Source organism: Macaca mulatta, chromosome 19 (assembly GCF_049350105.2).
Source record: "Macaca mulatta isolate MMU2019108-1 chromosome 19, T2T-MMU8v2.0, whole genome shotgun sequence".
Lineage (NCBI taxonomy): Eukaryota > Metazoa > Chordata > Mammalia > Primates > Cercopithecidae > Macaca > Macaca mulatta.
In genome coordinates, this window is record NC_133424.1 from 20,715,621 (window position 1) to 20,730,428 (window position 14,808).

General features: G+C 45.1%; 2 protein-coding genes across 2 annotated transcripts in view; one reads left to right on the forward strand and one right to left on the reverse strand.

Moving 5' to 3' along the window:
* Positions 1 to 14,808, reverse strand: part of ZNF682 (zinc finger protein 682) — a 240,482-nt gene that overhangs the window by 78,315 nt on the left and 147,359 nt on the right. The gene's annotated exons all lie outside the window — the stretch shown is intronic.
* The window catches only part of LOC100429350 (uncharacterized), a 278,342-nt gene continuing 273,888 nt past the window's right edge, over positions 10,355 to 14,808 (forward strand). The window contains 1 exon segment of the mRNA XM_077978589.1: positions 10,355 to 10,526. Within this exon segment, the coding sequence (XP_077834715.1) occupies positions 10,497 to 10,526 (30 nt within the window). The 5' untranslated portion in view covers positions 10,355 to 10,496.

Genomic DNA, 14,808 nt, shown 5'->3' on the forward strand with positions numbered 1-14,808 from the left:
CTACACGCGCCCGCCACCATGCCCGGCTAATTTTTTTTTTTTTTTGTAGTTTTAGTAGAGATGGCGTTTCACCATGTTAGCCAGGATGGTCTTGATCTCCTGACTTCCTGATCTGCTCGCCTCGGCCTCCCAAAGTGCTGGGATTACAGGTGTGAGCCACCGTGCCCGGCTGTTTCTCCTTTTTGTCATTAAAAAAAAAAAAATCAGCTGAATTTGTCTTCACTGGTTGAAGTGAAATATATCCTTTTTTTTTTTTTTTTTTTAAATAATGGAGTCTCACTCTGCTTCCTAGGCTGGAGTGCAGTGGTGTGATCTCGGCTTACTGCAACCTCCGCCTCCCATGTACAAGTAATTCTACTGCCTCAGCCTCCAGAATAGCTAGGATTACAGGAGACCAAAACCATAACCAGCTTTTTGTTTTCTGGGTTTTTTCTGAGACAGAGTTTTGCTCTTGTTGCCCAGGCTAGAGTGCAATGGTGCAATCTCAGGTCACCGCAACCTCCACCTCCCAGGTTCAAACAATTCTCCTGCCTCCGTCTCCTGAGTACCTGGGATTACAGGTATGCACCACCACGCTTGGCTAATTTTTTTTTTTCAGTAGAGATGGGGCTTCTCCATGTTGGCCAGGCTGGTCTCGAACTCCTGACCTCAGCCTCCCAATAATTTTTGTACTTTTAACAGATACAGGGTTTCACCATGTTGACCAGGCTGGTCTCAAACTTCTGTCGTCAGATGATCTGCCTGCCTTGGCCTCTCAAAGTGCTGAGATTACAGGCGTGAGCCACCAACCTGGCTTAAAATTAAATATTTTTAAATTGAACTTTACTTAAGAGTATCTCCCTCCCGCAAGCTCTTGAACTTTGAGCCACCCTCAGTCTGAGTCAACATACAAAACCATGTTGTGTCCCCCCTAAGAACATGCTGATTACAGGGTAAGGCATCCTCTAATCTAAAATCTGATTTTCAACCCTCCATTTGCCATTCCCCTCCCACCTCGTTTCTAGCCTTGTTTGCTCCTTTCTGGGAAATTTTTGGAATTCTGTTTTTTTTTTTTTTTTTTTACATAAATCTAATGTTTTTATTTTACAAAGTTTAGAAATAGTCTCAAAACAATAACAACTTCATCATCAGTAAGACTTTCCCAGTTTCCTTTCATCTTAACCTTAACTGTACCTGCCTGTGGGACCCCAGCTTTCTAGGGCTCTGTAGCTTCTCTCGGGATAAAGGCTTCTTCTATGGCTGGGTGAGCAGGCTGGGACATCTGCATGGGCAGCTCCTCAGAAAGAAGTAACTGGGACTTTAATAACTTCTTGTTGCAGGCTTAATATTAGCCTTAGCTTGGAGTCACTAGGTTCAAGTTTTAATTTCCATGTCAGAGTTATTCACTTGGTTTTCAAAACTTAGTGTTTGAAAAATCCAGTGAAATTACTCACAGTGTTTACATAAGAAAAAGAAATTTTAAGGTGCTTACATTCTTATTTATTATTATTATTATTATTTTGAGCTGGAATCTCACTCTGTCACCCAGACTGGAATGTAGTGGCTGGATCTCGGCTCACTGTAACCCCCACCTCCTGGGTTCAAGCTATTCTTCTGCCTCAGTCTCCCAAAGAGCTGGGACTACAGGCATGCTCCACCACACCCAAATACTAATTTTTGTATTTTTAGCAGAGACAGGGTTTCACTATCTTGGACAGGCTGGTCTCGAACTCCTGACCTCAAGTAGTCAACCAGCATTGGCCTCACAAAGTGCTGGAATTATAGGCGTGAGCCACTGCACCTGGCTAAGGTGCTTGCGTTTTATGCCTCCACAAGAAGAACAACTATATCTACTTCTTTCAGACAATATATGTATTATTTTATTATTTATGTTAAAAAATAATGTAAAAAATTAGTCATATGGGAACACTTCTAGAAGTTACCATGTTTCATCACATACAATTTAGCATTAAACTCAGAAATCAAGACAACAGGATATAGAATGGAGACATTCACTATCACAAATTTACCCTGCAAAAAGAGGAACTGATGTTTTGATGAATCTGTATAACTCACCAATTATCTACCACATTTTCCTATGAAAATATATTCATTGTCCACAGCCAAAATGGAAGAGAGATTTTCCCTATTTTTTTCCGTGGTAGCTAGCATTATAAAGCTAAGGCTTAGAATTCTGTTTGAAATCACTAAGACATAAAAAACACACCTGAGAAAATTCCTAAACTCACTCTTGGAAAGAAAAATGTAAATGAGAGTTATTAACAAATGGAATATATGATTAAATATTAATTTTTTGAAACTCATCTCTTTTATTTTCTTTGTAAATATTTTCTTACCTTTCAAGCCCTACTAATAAAATGCAGATTACAGTTAAAAAAAGTGATGCAGGTGGGTGTCGTGGCTCACTTTAATGCCAGCACTTTGGGAAGGCAAGGCAGGCAGATCAATTAAGATTAAAAGTTTGAGCGGGGCGTGGTAGTTCACGCCTGTAATCCCAACACTTTGGGAGGCCTAGGTGGGGGGATCACCTGAGTTGGAGAGTTCAACATCAGCCTGACCAACATGGAGAAACCCCATCTCTACTGAAAATACAAAAATTAGGCGGGCGTGGTGGCACATGCCCAAGGCTGAGGCAGGAGAATCGCTTGAACCTGGGAGGCAGAGGTTGCAGTGAGCCGCGATCACTCTATTGCACTCCAGCCTGGGCAACAAGAGCAAAACTCCACCTCAAAAAAAAAAAAAAAGACTAAAAGTTTGGGACCAGCCTGGTCCATCTCTACTAAAAATACAAAAACTAGCCAGATACAGTGGTGCACACTTGTAGTCCTAGCTACTCAGGAGGCTGAGGCATGAGAATCACTTGAACCCAGGAAGTAGAGGTTGCAGTGTGTCGAGATCAAGCCACTGCATGCCAGCCTGTGCAACAGAGAGAGATTGTTTCAAAAAAAAAAAAAAAAGAAAGAAAAAGAAAGCAGAATCAACAACAACAACAAAAACACCTGAGGTCAAAATAAGTGAACAAATCTTTTCAAGGTAGAGATCCATTCACCCACCCCATCCTGTTCACACGCTCAATAACCACTCTCCCAGGAGACACTGCTCTATGCCCCAGTGAGTGCCCCAAGTGCATTTTACTTTGTAAGTTTTTACGCTATCTCACTGGAGTCATTTTCTTTTGTCTTTTGAAGTGTTTTTCACAAACTTTTTACTATTTTTCTTTCACCCCCTCTAAGAGCATCCAGGGGGCAGAAATTATGTTTTCCCCTTAATTCTAGCATCTGATTGGCTGACCAGCAGTGTGTCTCCAAGAAATGGAAGTTAGGTTGGGTGAAGACAATCTTCATGTCTCAAGGGCTAGCTTTTCAAAAAAAAAAAAAAAAAAAAAAAAAAGTACACCAGGAGATGCCTTTCAGCCCCAAGGCTGCCACCTGCTCCCTTGAGAGGCTACACTCTATACTTCAGGTGCTCCTATGGGAGAAAATGACCCAAGAGCTAATGTTCACTAGCCACTCTAGCAGACATAGCCATGGTGGGTATCTTGGCTTATCCCCAGAAAGTACTAAAACCCAGGCCCAGAATAAAACTGAAGGTTGGCAGAGGACACATCACCCGATAATGTTTCCAGAGGGTAATCTTTTTTTTTTTTTTTTGAGGGAGTCTTGCTATGTGGCCCAGGCTGGAGTGCAGTGGGGTGATCTCGGCTCACTGCAAGCTCCGCCTCCCGGGTTCACGCTATTCTCCCGCCTCAGCCTCCGAGTAGCTGGGACTACAGGCGCCCGCCACCACGCCCGGCTAGTTTTTTTATATTTTTAGTAGAGACGAGGTTTCACCATGTTAGCCAGGATGGTCTCGATCTCCTGACCTTGTGACCCACCCGCCTCGGCCTCCCAAAGTGCTGGGATTACAGGCTTGAGCCACCGCGCCCGGCCCAGAGGGTAATCTTAACCTAAAAACATTCTGGTAAGTTCTCTGGAAAAATAAAAGAAAAAGAGGCACAGATATTTTTACAATACAGTGTCAGGGGATTAGTCTTTGCTTTCTTCTCATGGGACATATTTAAAAACAGAAAACATATCTGTTCAATAGTGCTGTGCAATGCTTTAAAAAATGATTGAGGAACATGGGGTACACTTGAGGCCCTGCTGGGGACAAATGTGAAAAATGCCAGGGAAAATCAGTCCCTTGTGGGTTGTGAAAATAATTAAGCGGCAGGCAATTAGACTGAGAAGGCTCTAGTCTTCGGATTCCGACTTGTAAAAAAAATGTAAACTCAAGTGGATTTGTTAATAAATTACTACATTTGGGGAAATAAATTGCACGCTTAAACAATTATAAACTGTCGGCCGGGCGCGGTGGCTCAAGCCTGTAATCCCAGCACTTTGGGAGGCCGAGACGGGCGGATCACAAGGTCAGGAGATCGAGACCATCCTGGCTAACACGGCGAAACTCCGTCTCTACTAAAAACACAAAAAATTAGCTGGGCGAGGTGGCGGCGCCTGTGGTCCCAGCTACTCAGGAGGCTGAGGCAGGAGAATGGCGTGAACCCGGGAGGCGGAGCTTGCAGTGAGCTGAGATCTGGCCACTGCACTCCAGCCTGGGCGACAGAGCGAGACTCCGTCTCAAAAAAAAAAAAAAAAAAAAAAAAAAACCAATTATAAACTGCCAATTAAGCTCTGATTGCATAACCAGGAAATTTCCACCTTGATTGTACAAATTAAGAAGCTGCCGGGCGTGGTGGCTCACGCCTGTACACCCAGCACTTTGGGAGGCCAAGGCGGGAGGATCATGAGGTCAGGAGATCGAGACCATCCTGGCTAACACGGTGAATCCTCCATAGTCTGGTGAGAGAATTTTAAAATTCTCTGCCTCCAATACCCCCAGTTCTCCTCTTTGGTGATTGAATGGTCCAGGTAAGTGGGTCCTGCTCCCTGTGCCACCCAATTGGATGAGACCCCTCAACAGGGATCGTCAGACACCCTATACAGGAGCAATTCTACTGCCGTCAGTTTGGTGCCTCTTGAGGTCAGAGATTCCATATACATATACACCAGTATATGTATCTCTTTTCCTTTCTCCTCTTCCCATTGCAATTTGCTTACTATATCAACATGCTTATTATATCAATCCAGTTATTACATTGATTTGCTTATTATATTACTTGCTAATTATATCTGCATTTCCATTTATGAGGCATAAAGCTTATTTACCCTTAAAGGTATTGTGTGTGTGTCTTTTCTTCTCACCTTGAACGTTTCCCACACAGAATATTTTTGTCGTCACAAACAGGATTCGAAAGCCAAACTGTGCTGCTTTTTGGCAGCAAGGACAGGGCTGGAAACTCGAAGAATTCCCATACCCATGGATGGGAACTCCCCAATGTCGCTGTCAGTTTCTACAGGATTGAATAAAGGGGGACAAACACAGAAATGAAGACAAAGACAAAAGATTTGTTTTAAAAGAAGGGGTTAGGTGGGGTGCGGTGGCTCACACCTGTAATCCCAGCACTTTGGGAGGCCGAGACGGGCGGATCATGAGGTCAGGAGATCGAAACCATCCTGGCTAACACGGTGAAACCCCGTCACTAATAAAAATACAAAAAAAAATTTAGCCAGGATGCCGATGGACGCCTGTAGTTCCAGCTACTCAGGAGGCTGAGGCAGGAGAATGGCATGAACGCAGGAGGCGGAGCTTGCAGTGAACCGAGATCACACCACTGCACTCCAGCCTGGGTGATAGAGCGAGATGCGGTCTCAGGAAAAAAAAAAAAAAAAAAAAAGAAGGGGCCGGGGGCTCCTCGCTTGTAGTGAGCAGAAGGCAGCCCTGAGTTTCCACAGGCCTTAGTATTTATTAGGTAGAATCAATAGGGAGGGAGAGGTAATGGTTGGTCAGCTGCTTGATTTATCACAGGTACATATAATTGCTTCCTTCATGCAACAGGCTTCAGATGTTCCTATAGATAACCACAAGGAACACTGCGCCTGGGGCGTGACTGCCCTCAGCACCCCTTCTGGCAGCAGATGCAGTTTGTCAGTTTTCTTGACTGAGTTGGTCAGGACCCTCATTTTCTCTACCTCCAATACCCCCAGTTCTCCTCTTTGGCGATTGAATGGTCCAGGGAATCTGGCCTTTGTGAGAATTGAGAATCTAAATTAGTGCAATTTAAACCATTGACTGTGCGTGAAGTGCTGCAGAAGATTCCAGTAGGCAAAGGAGATGCTGAAGGGATCTCCTGGAGTGAATGGTGTTTGCTTACTGCTTATGAGTTAATGTATCAAGATAGGGGATAGTTGCTATAAGAGAAATGTGAGCTGGAAAAGGAAAATGCTAATCTGATTTTCAGACTGGCCCTGGCCCAATGCCAGGCCTATGTCTTGACTGATCAGGCTCAAAGCTATCAGCCTGTTGCTGAAGAAAGCAACTGTCCAAATCACAACGTGTCCGGATTACAACGTGTTCAAGCCTTGCAATGACAGGCATTATAATGTATGGTGGTATAATTGATAGTGATTAGTGGCCTAAATGCTCCACTTAAAAGATACAGAATGGTAAGAATAGATAAGAGTTTACCAACCAAATATCTGCTGTCTTTAAGAGACTCACCCAACACATAAAAACTCACATGAAGTTAAGGTAAAGGGTTGGGAAAAAATAGTACAGGCAAATGTACCCCAAAAGCAAGCAGTAGTAGCCATTGTTACATCAGACAAAATAGACATTAAAGCAAAAACAGTTAAAAAAAAAAAAAAGACAAAGAGGGACATTCTATAATGAGAAGAGGACTAGCCCAACAGGAAAATATCACAATTCTAAATATATATGCACCTAACACTGGAACTCCCAATTTATTAAACAATTACTAGTAGACCTAAGAACTGAGACAAATGGCAACACAATGGGGAACTTCAATGCTCTGCTGACAGCACTAGACAAGTCATCAAGACAGAATGTCAACAACGACAACAAAAAAATGGACTTAAATTATACCCTAGAACAAATGGACTTGACAAATATTTACAGAACATTCTACCCAATGACCGCAGAATATACATTTTATTCATCAGCACATGGAACATTCTCCAAGACAGACATATGATAGGCCATAAAACTAGTCTCAATAAATTTAAGACAATCAAATTTATATCAACTGCTCTCTCAGTCTACAGTGGAATAAAAGTGAAAGTTAACTCCAAATGAACCATGAAAATCATGCAAATATATGGAAATTAAATAAATACATGGAAATTCAATAAAAATAAAATTAGGATCAACCTGTTTCTGAATGATTGTTGTATGAAATCAAGATGGAAATTTAAAAATTCTTTGAGTTGAATGATAATAATGACACAATCTATCAAAATGTCTGGGATATAGCAATAGTGGTGCTAAAAGGAAAGTTCACAGCATCAAGTGCCCATATCAAAAAGTTTGAAAGACCATAAGTAAACAATCTAAGATAATACCTCAAAGAACTAGAGAAACAAGAACAAGCCAAACCAAAACCCAGCAGAAGAAAAGAAATAACAAAGATCAGAGAAGAGCCCCATGGGGAGCGGTGGCTCTAGTCTCTGTGGACCACCAGACTTAGCCTATCTTCCTGCTAGTTCTGAGGACATCCAGCAGCTCAGTTGAGTGGATTTCCCCCCAGCAAAACATCCCCCCCATCAAAGGACAGTCAAAGTGCTTCAGTAAGTGGGTTCTGCTCCCTGTGCCACCCAACTGGATGAGACCCCTCAACAGGGGTCATCAGACACCCTATACACGAGCTATTCTACCGGCATCAGTTTGGTGCCTCTTGAGGTCAGAGATTCCACAGGAAGGAGCCAGCACTCCTCTTTGCTATTCTCCAACCTCCTTGAGTGACAGCTCCAGGCACAGGACTGAACCAGATGAATAGGGTCTGAAGTGAACCCCTAGCAAACTGCAGCAGCCCTACAGAAGAGGGACCTGACCATTGAAGGAAAAACAAACAGAAAGCAACAACAGCATCAACAAGAAAAAAATGTACCTACAAAAACCTCATCCAAGGCCGCACGTGGTGGCTCACACATGTAACCCAATACTTTGGGAGGCCCAGGGGAGCAGAGCACTTGAGGTCAGGAGTTTGAGACTAGCCTGGCCAACATGGTGAAACCTCATCTCTACTAGAAAATACAAAATTAGCCAGGCGTGGTGGTGCATGACTGTAGTTCCAGCTACTAGGTAGTCTGAGACATGAGAATCATTTGAACCTGGGAGGCAGAATTTGCAGTGAGCCATGATCATGCCACTGCACTCCAGCCTGAGCGACAGAGAGACTGTCAAAAAAAAAAAAAAATCTAAGGGTCAAGCAGCCTCAAAGATGGAAACTAGACAAATTCACGAAGATGAGAAAGAATCAACAAAAAACCATTGAAAGGCCACAGTGCCTCTTCTCTTCCAAATGATCAAAATGTCTCTTCAGCAAGGTGCAGGACTGGACAGAGGATGAGATGCATGAATTGACAGATGTAGGCTTCGGGAGATGGTTAAGAACAAACTCTGCTGAGCCAAAGACACACATTCCAACCCAATTCGAAGAAGTTAAGAACCTTGATAAAAGGTTAGAGGAACTGCTAACTAGAATAACCAGTTTGGAGAGGAACATAAATGACCTGATGGAGCTGAAATGTTTGGTATGAGACCCAGTCATGAGGGCCCTTTGCCAATGGGTTCAAGGAATACAAAAAGGTTAACTTGTTCTTCAATAACTAACATATAGGAATAGATTGAAAGCCAGATTTCTCTGAAACAATACTGGATGAATGCCTCGAGGGGGTCACACAACCCGTTCTGAGACTTGGTGACCATTCATTGTTTGTGTCCATGTTCAATTGGGTTCAAAATTAATATTTAACTTTTCCTCCACAAATTCCCCCCGCTTTTTTTTTTTGAGACGGAGTCTTGCTCTGTCGCCCAGGCTGGAGTGCAGTGGCACGATCTCAGCTCACTGCAAGCTCCGCCTCCCGGGTTCACGCCATTCTCCTGCCTCAGCCTCCCCCCTAGCTGGGACTACAGGCGCCTGCCGCCATGCCCGGCTAATTTTTTTCGGTATTTTTTTTAGTAGAGACGGGGTTTCACCGTGTTAGCCAGGATGGTCTCAATCTCTTGACCTCGTGATCCTCCCGCCTCGGCCTCCCATAGTGCTGGGATTACAGGCGTGAGCCACCGCTCCCGGCCAAATTCCCCTGTCTTGATGAACGGGCTCTGTCTAGACCAAAGGCAAGGTAAATTCCTTAGGCTGTTACACAATCTCCGCCTCCTGGGTTCAAGAGATTCCCCTGCCTCAGCCTCCGGAGTAGCTGGGACTACAGGTGTGCGCACCAGCACACCCAGCTAATTTTTTGTATTTTTAGTAGAAATGGGCTTTCACCATGTTGGCTAGGCTGGTCTTGAACTCCTGACCTCAAGTTATCCGCCCACCTTGGACTTCCAAAGTCCTGGAATTACAGGTGTGAGCCACCGCGCCTGGTTCTAAATGATTTCTATTTCCTGTAACAATTTGAAATTACTTAAAGGTTGTTTCAAATTGAGAAAAATAAAAAGAATGTAGATAAAAATATAAAAAGTTACAAAATTACAAGAGATTATGAAATATATGTGTAAATCTCGAGCTGTCAAAAGTGACAAATTTGATTTATGTATAAGGTTTTATTAAAATTAGCTTTAGTATTGGGAATACATTATTATCAAAGTAAAAGTTGATTTTCTCTTGAACCAAAATTTTATGTATTATTAATATGACAGAAAAATACTTCTGTTCACCTTTTGAACACATTGAAAAAGAGTAAAAAAGATATAGAATTTTCCCATACTCGGGCCGGGCGCAGTGGCTCACACCTGTAATCCCAGCACTTTGGGAGGCCGAGACGGGCGGATCACGAGGTCAGGAGATCGAGACCATCCTGGCTAACACGGTGAAACCCCGTCTCTACTAAAAATACAAAAAACTAGCCGGGTGCCGTGGCGGGCGCCGGTAGTTCCAGCTACACTGGAGGCTGAGGCAGGAGAATGGCGTGAACCCGGGAGGCGGAGCTTGCAGTGAGCCGAGATTGCGCCACTGCACTCCAGCCTGGGCGATAGAGAGAGACTCCGTCTAAAAAAATAAATAAATAAATAAATAAAAATAAAAAGAACTTTCCCATACTCTAGGGTGGGCCTGGCTCAGCTCAGGGAGGAAGCCCTGCCTGAAAAGGCTGCAGCTTTCATCCCTCAGCCCAGCATCTGATCACATCTTCTGTCACTCAGCGGCTGAGTGGGCGGGGCCTTAAGCATTATCCAATCAGGGACGCTGGGCTGGAAACCGTCCAATCAGGCAGGCAGCTGGAACAAAGAGGACGGCTTCCGGGTTTGGCGCGGCCTTTGTCTCTCGATGCATCGGGAGCTCTAGGTTTCTTCTTCGCTACTGTGTGTCCTCTGCTCCTAGAGGCGCAGCCTCTGTGGCCCTGTGTCCTGCAGGTATTGGGAAATCCACAGCCAAGATGACGGGACTCCCTGGGAGCCTAGGAATGGTGAGCGTGCCGGTTTGACATCCTGAGAGAGGGGAGGGACTGGTTGATGGGAAGTGGCTGTGGCGGCACTCAGGCCTCCCCGAAGTCAGCTCCACAGTCTGCGCCCTGAGTTCTCCTGGCCCAGCTCGGCCTCAGTCCCCTCCAGTCATAAGATGGCTGCGGCGCTGTCAGCCAGTCCAGGGCTCCTGTCTCTTCCCTGCGCAGTGACTGTGCCCTGGCCTGGCACCCTCTGGGCAGCAGCTCTGCACCCGCAGCTCCGGGTCTCTCCCAGATTGTCAGGAACCACGAGAAGGTCATCAGGGGAGATCTTGACTCGGGGTGCGCGTTCACGAATGGGAAGAGCTTTGGTCCTTGGGGTTCACAGTTTCTCTTTTCTCCTGTTAAAAATTTATGGGGCCGGGCGCGGTGGCTCACGCCTGTAATCCCAGCATTTTGGGAGGCGAAGGCGGAGGGATCACTTGAGGCAAAGGATTGTCAGACAAACTAAGTTCCTCTTCAAAGACTCAGCTTCCTGGTCAGAAGTTGTAAAAGTTGGAAATCAACCCTACCCCTTCTTCCCCCTTTTCCGTTTCTCGCAAATCGCGCGTTTATCCTATTTGGAAAAGTTTGGGTCTAGCCAACCGGGATCAGTTTAGATTGTGCGGTCTCACCCCAGCCAATGGGGGAAGGACACAAAACCAAAAACTACGTTGGGGTTAAAAACCCATTCCTGGTCGGGCGCGGTGGCTCAGACCTGTAATCCCAGCACTTTGAGAGGCCTAGGCGGACGTATCACGTGGTCAGGAGTTCTAGACCATCCTGGCCAGCATGGTGAAACCCCGTCTCTACTAAAAATACAAAAATTAGCCAGGTGTGGTGGCGGGCGCCTGTAATCCCAGTTACTTGGGAGAGTGAGGCATGAGAATTGGTTGAACCCAGGAGGAAGAGGTTGAAGTGAGCTGAGATCGCGCCATCGCACTTCAGCGTGCGGGACAGAGCAAGACTCCTCAAAAAAAAAAAAAAAGTAAGAATCTTAAAATTTTCTTCCTTTATGTAAACACTGTGTTTAAGTAATTTCACTGGATTTTTCAAACAGTTTCAAGAACGAAGTGAATAACACTGACACGGAAATTAAAGCTTGAACCTGGTAATCCAAGCTAAGGCTAATATGAAGCCTGCAAAAGGAGGGGTTTAAAAAAAATTTTTTTTTGTTTTGACACGGAGTTTAGCTCTTATTGCCCAGGCTGGAGTGCAATGGTGTGATCTCGGCTCACCACAACCTCTGCCTCCCTAGTTCAAGGGATTCTCCTACCACAGCCTCTGGAGTAACTGGGATTACAGGCATGCGCCTTCACGCCCGCCTAATTATGTGTGTTTACTAGAGATGGGGTTTCTCCATGTTGGTCAGGCTGGCCTCCAATTCCCAACCTCAGGTGATCCACCCGCATTGGCCTCCCAAAGTGCTGGGATTACAGGCTTGCGCCACCGCGCCCGGCCAACAGGAGGTTATTAAAGGCCCAGTTAGTTTTTTCTGGGGAGCCTCCCTTGCAATTGTCCCAGCCTGCTCACCCCAGCTATGGAAGGAGACTTTATCTTGAGAGAAGCTACAAAGCCCTGGAATGCTAGGGCCCCACAGGCAAATGCCGTTAAGATTAAGGCGGAAGGAAACTGGGAGGGTCTTACTGATAATAAAGCTATTGTTTTGAGGCACTTTTTAGACTTTTTTTTTTTTTTTTTTTTTTGAGAGGGAGTCTGGCTCTGTCACCCACGCTGGAGTGCAGTGGCCGGATCTCAGCTCACTGCAAGCTCCGCCTCCCGGGTTTACGCCATTCTCCTGCCTCAGCCTCCCGAGTAGCTGGGACTACAGGCGCCCGCCACCTCCCCGGCTAGTTTTTTTTTGTATTTTTTAGTAGAGATGGGGTTTCACTGTGTTAGCCAGGATGGTCTTGATCTCCTGACCTCGTGATCCGCCCGTCTCGGCCTCCCAAAGTGCTGGGATTACAGGCTTGAGCCACCGCGCCCGGCCCACTTTTTAGACTTTTTAAGATAAAAAAGTTAGATTTACATTAAAAAATGAATTAGTATTGGAACAGGAGAAAGTACCAACTAATTAAAAGTTCTCTGTGGCTTACAAAAATGTAGGCAGAAAAGGGTTTTCTTTTCTAGAGAGGAGCAAACAAGATTAGATAAAAGGTGGGAGGGGAATGGCAAATGGAGGGTGAAAAAGTCGTATTTTAGCTGAGAGAATGTCTTACCCTGAAATCAGCATGTTTTTAGGAGGGTCGTAAAATGGGGTTGTATGTTGACTTAGACTGACAGAAGCTCAAAGTTCGGGAGCCTGAGGGAGGGAGATAAATAAAGTTTGATTAATAAATATTTTATTTTAGGCCAGGCACAGGGGCTTATGCTTGTAATCCCAGCACCTTGGGAGGCCTAGGCAGGCCGATCACCTGAGGTCAGGAGTTCGAGAACAGCCTGGGCCGCATGGTGAAACACGGTATCTACTAAAAATACAAAATTAGCCGAGTGTCGTGGTGGGCGCCTATAATGCCAGCTACTCAGGAGGCTGAGGCAGGAGTATTGCTTGAACCTGGGAGGTGAAGGTTGCAGTGAGCAGTGAGTCGAGATGGCGCCACTGCACTCCAGCCTGGGCAGCAGAGTGAGACTTAATCACAAAAAGAAAAAAAAGAAAAGAAAAAAAAAAGAAATTTGACCACTGAAGACAAATTCAGCTGATTTTTCTAATGAGAAAAAGGAGAAAATGTGCAGAGTGTGTGTCTGGCTGTGTGATAGGAAAGAAAAGACAGCACCATCTAAGTCATAATGGGAAGGGTGTTTCTTTCCATAAACTGTTCCTGGAGTACACAACAAATGGAGAATTTTATTAATCACAAATATTTTCCATGATTATCTATGTATTTCATCTTTCCCCATCTCTTTTCTTTGTTCTATGCATTTCTTCCATTTGGCTTTTCCTGGGCTGCATCTTATATATGAAACCGGTAAACGTAACTACAGTGTTTCATTGAGTTCTGTGAATAGCTCTACCAAACTATTGAACTTCAGGGACATTTCAGGAGTCCCCAGTTTTCAAACATTAATTCAAAAGAATAGATGGGCCCCTAGGGTTTGTGACTGGCATCTGCAGTGAGGACAATGTTGTGGGACCAACGGTCTGTGATGACTCTAGGTGGTGTTAGAATTCAAATGTTAGACAATGAGTTGGTGTTGGAGAATTGTTTGATGTTCAGCAAACTCTACAGATATGGTGCCAGAAAAAAGTTATCATGGAGTCCCGGCCTGGAACAAAGCTCTGGGTGTTTGGGATTGTGAATCTCTGCTCTCCTGTACACAGGCTGCCACACTGCCCATTGTTCTGTGATTCCTGGTCTTCTCCCAGAGTGACAGAGGACTGAAAACTTAGAGAAAAGGAGTTCCGATTTAAGACCCCCTTTTATTGCAGCTACCACCACAGTATTCTCACCCACTCACAGACACACACACAAGACATTGACGTGTCCACGCTCCTCCCAGGACTAGGCATCACCCTGTCAGAAACTTCACCACGCTAGCATTTTTGGTCCTAGCGTTTCTTGTGTTTCTTGTCAAGAACCCACAAGTCTCTGTAAGTCTCCTGGCATATCTCCACCCCCAGACACCAAATCTGCAGCAGCAACCTGTTTTCTCCACCAACTTAGGATCTGGACTGCCTGTTTATAGTCTCATCTGCCTGCATGCACACAGAAATCAATCAGAGTACAGCCCCACCTGGGCCACTACCTGTAGTGAAAATCAGTCCATTCACCTACATTGCACTCTCTTCCACCCAGGAATTATTTTTTGTCTTTTAGATTTTATTTTTATTTTTGGTTTGGTGTACACATGTGGATTTTTTTTTTTTTTTTTTTTTGAGACGGAGTCTTGCTCTGTCGCCCAGGCTGGGGTGCAGTGGCCGGATCTCAGCTCACTGCAAGCTCCGCCTCCCAGGTTTACGCCATTCTCCTACCTCAGCCTCCCGAGTAGCTGGGACTACAGGCGCCCGCCAACCCGGCCGGCTAGTTTTTTTGCATTTTTTAGTAGAGACGGGGTTTCACCGTGTTAGCGAGGATGGTCTCGATCTCCTGACCTTGTGATCCGCCCGTCTCGGCCTCCCAAAGTGCTGGGATTACAGGCTTGAGCCACCGCGCCCGGCCGATTTTTTTTTTTTTTTTGAGACGGAGTCTGGCTCTGTCACCCAGGCTTGAGTGTAGTGGCGTGATCTGGGGTCACTGCAAGTTCTGCCTCCGGGGTTCATGCCATTCTC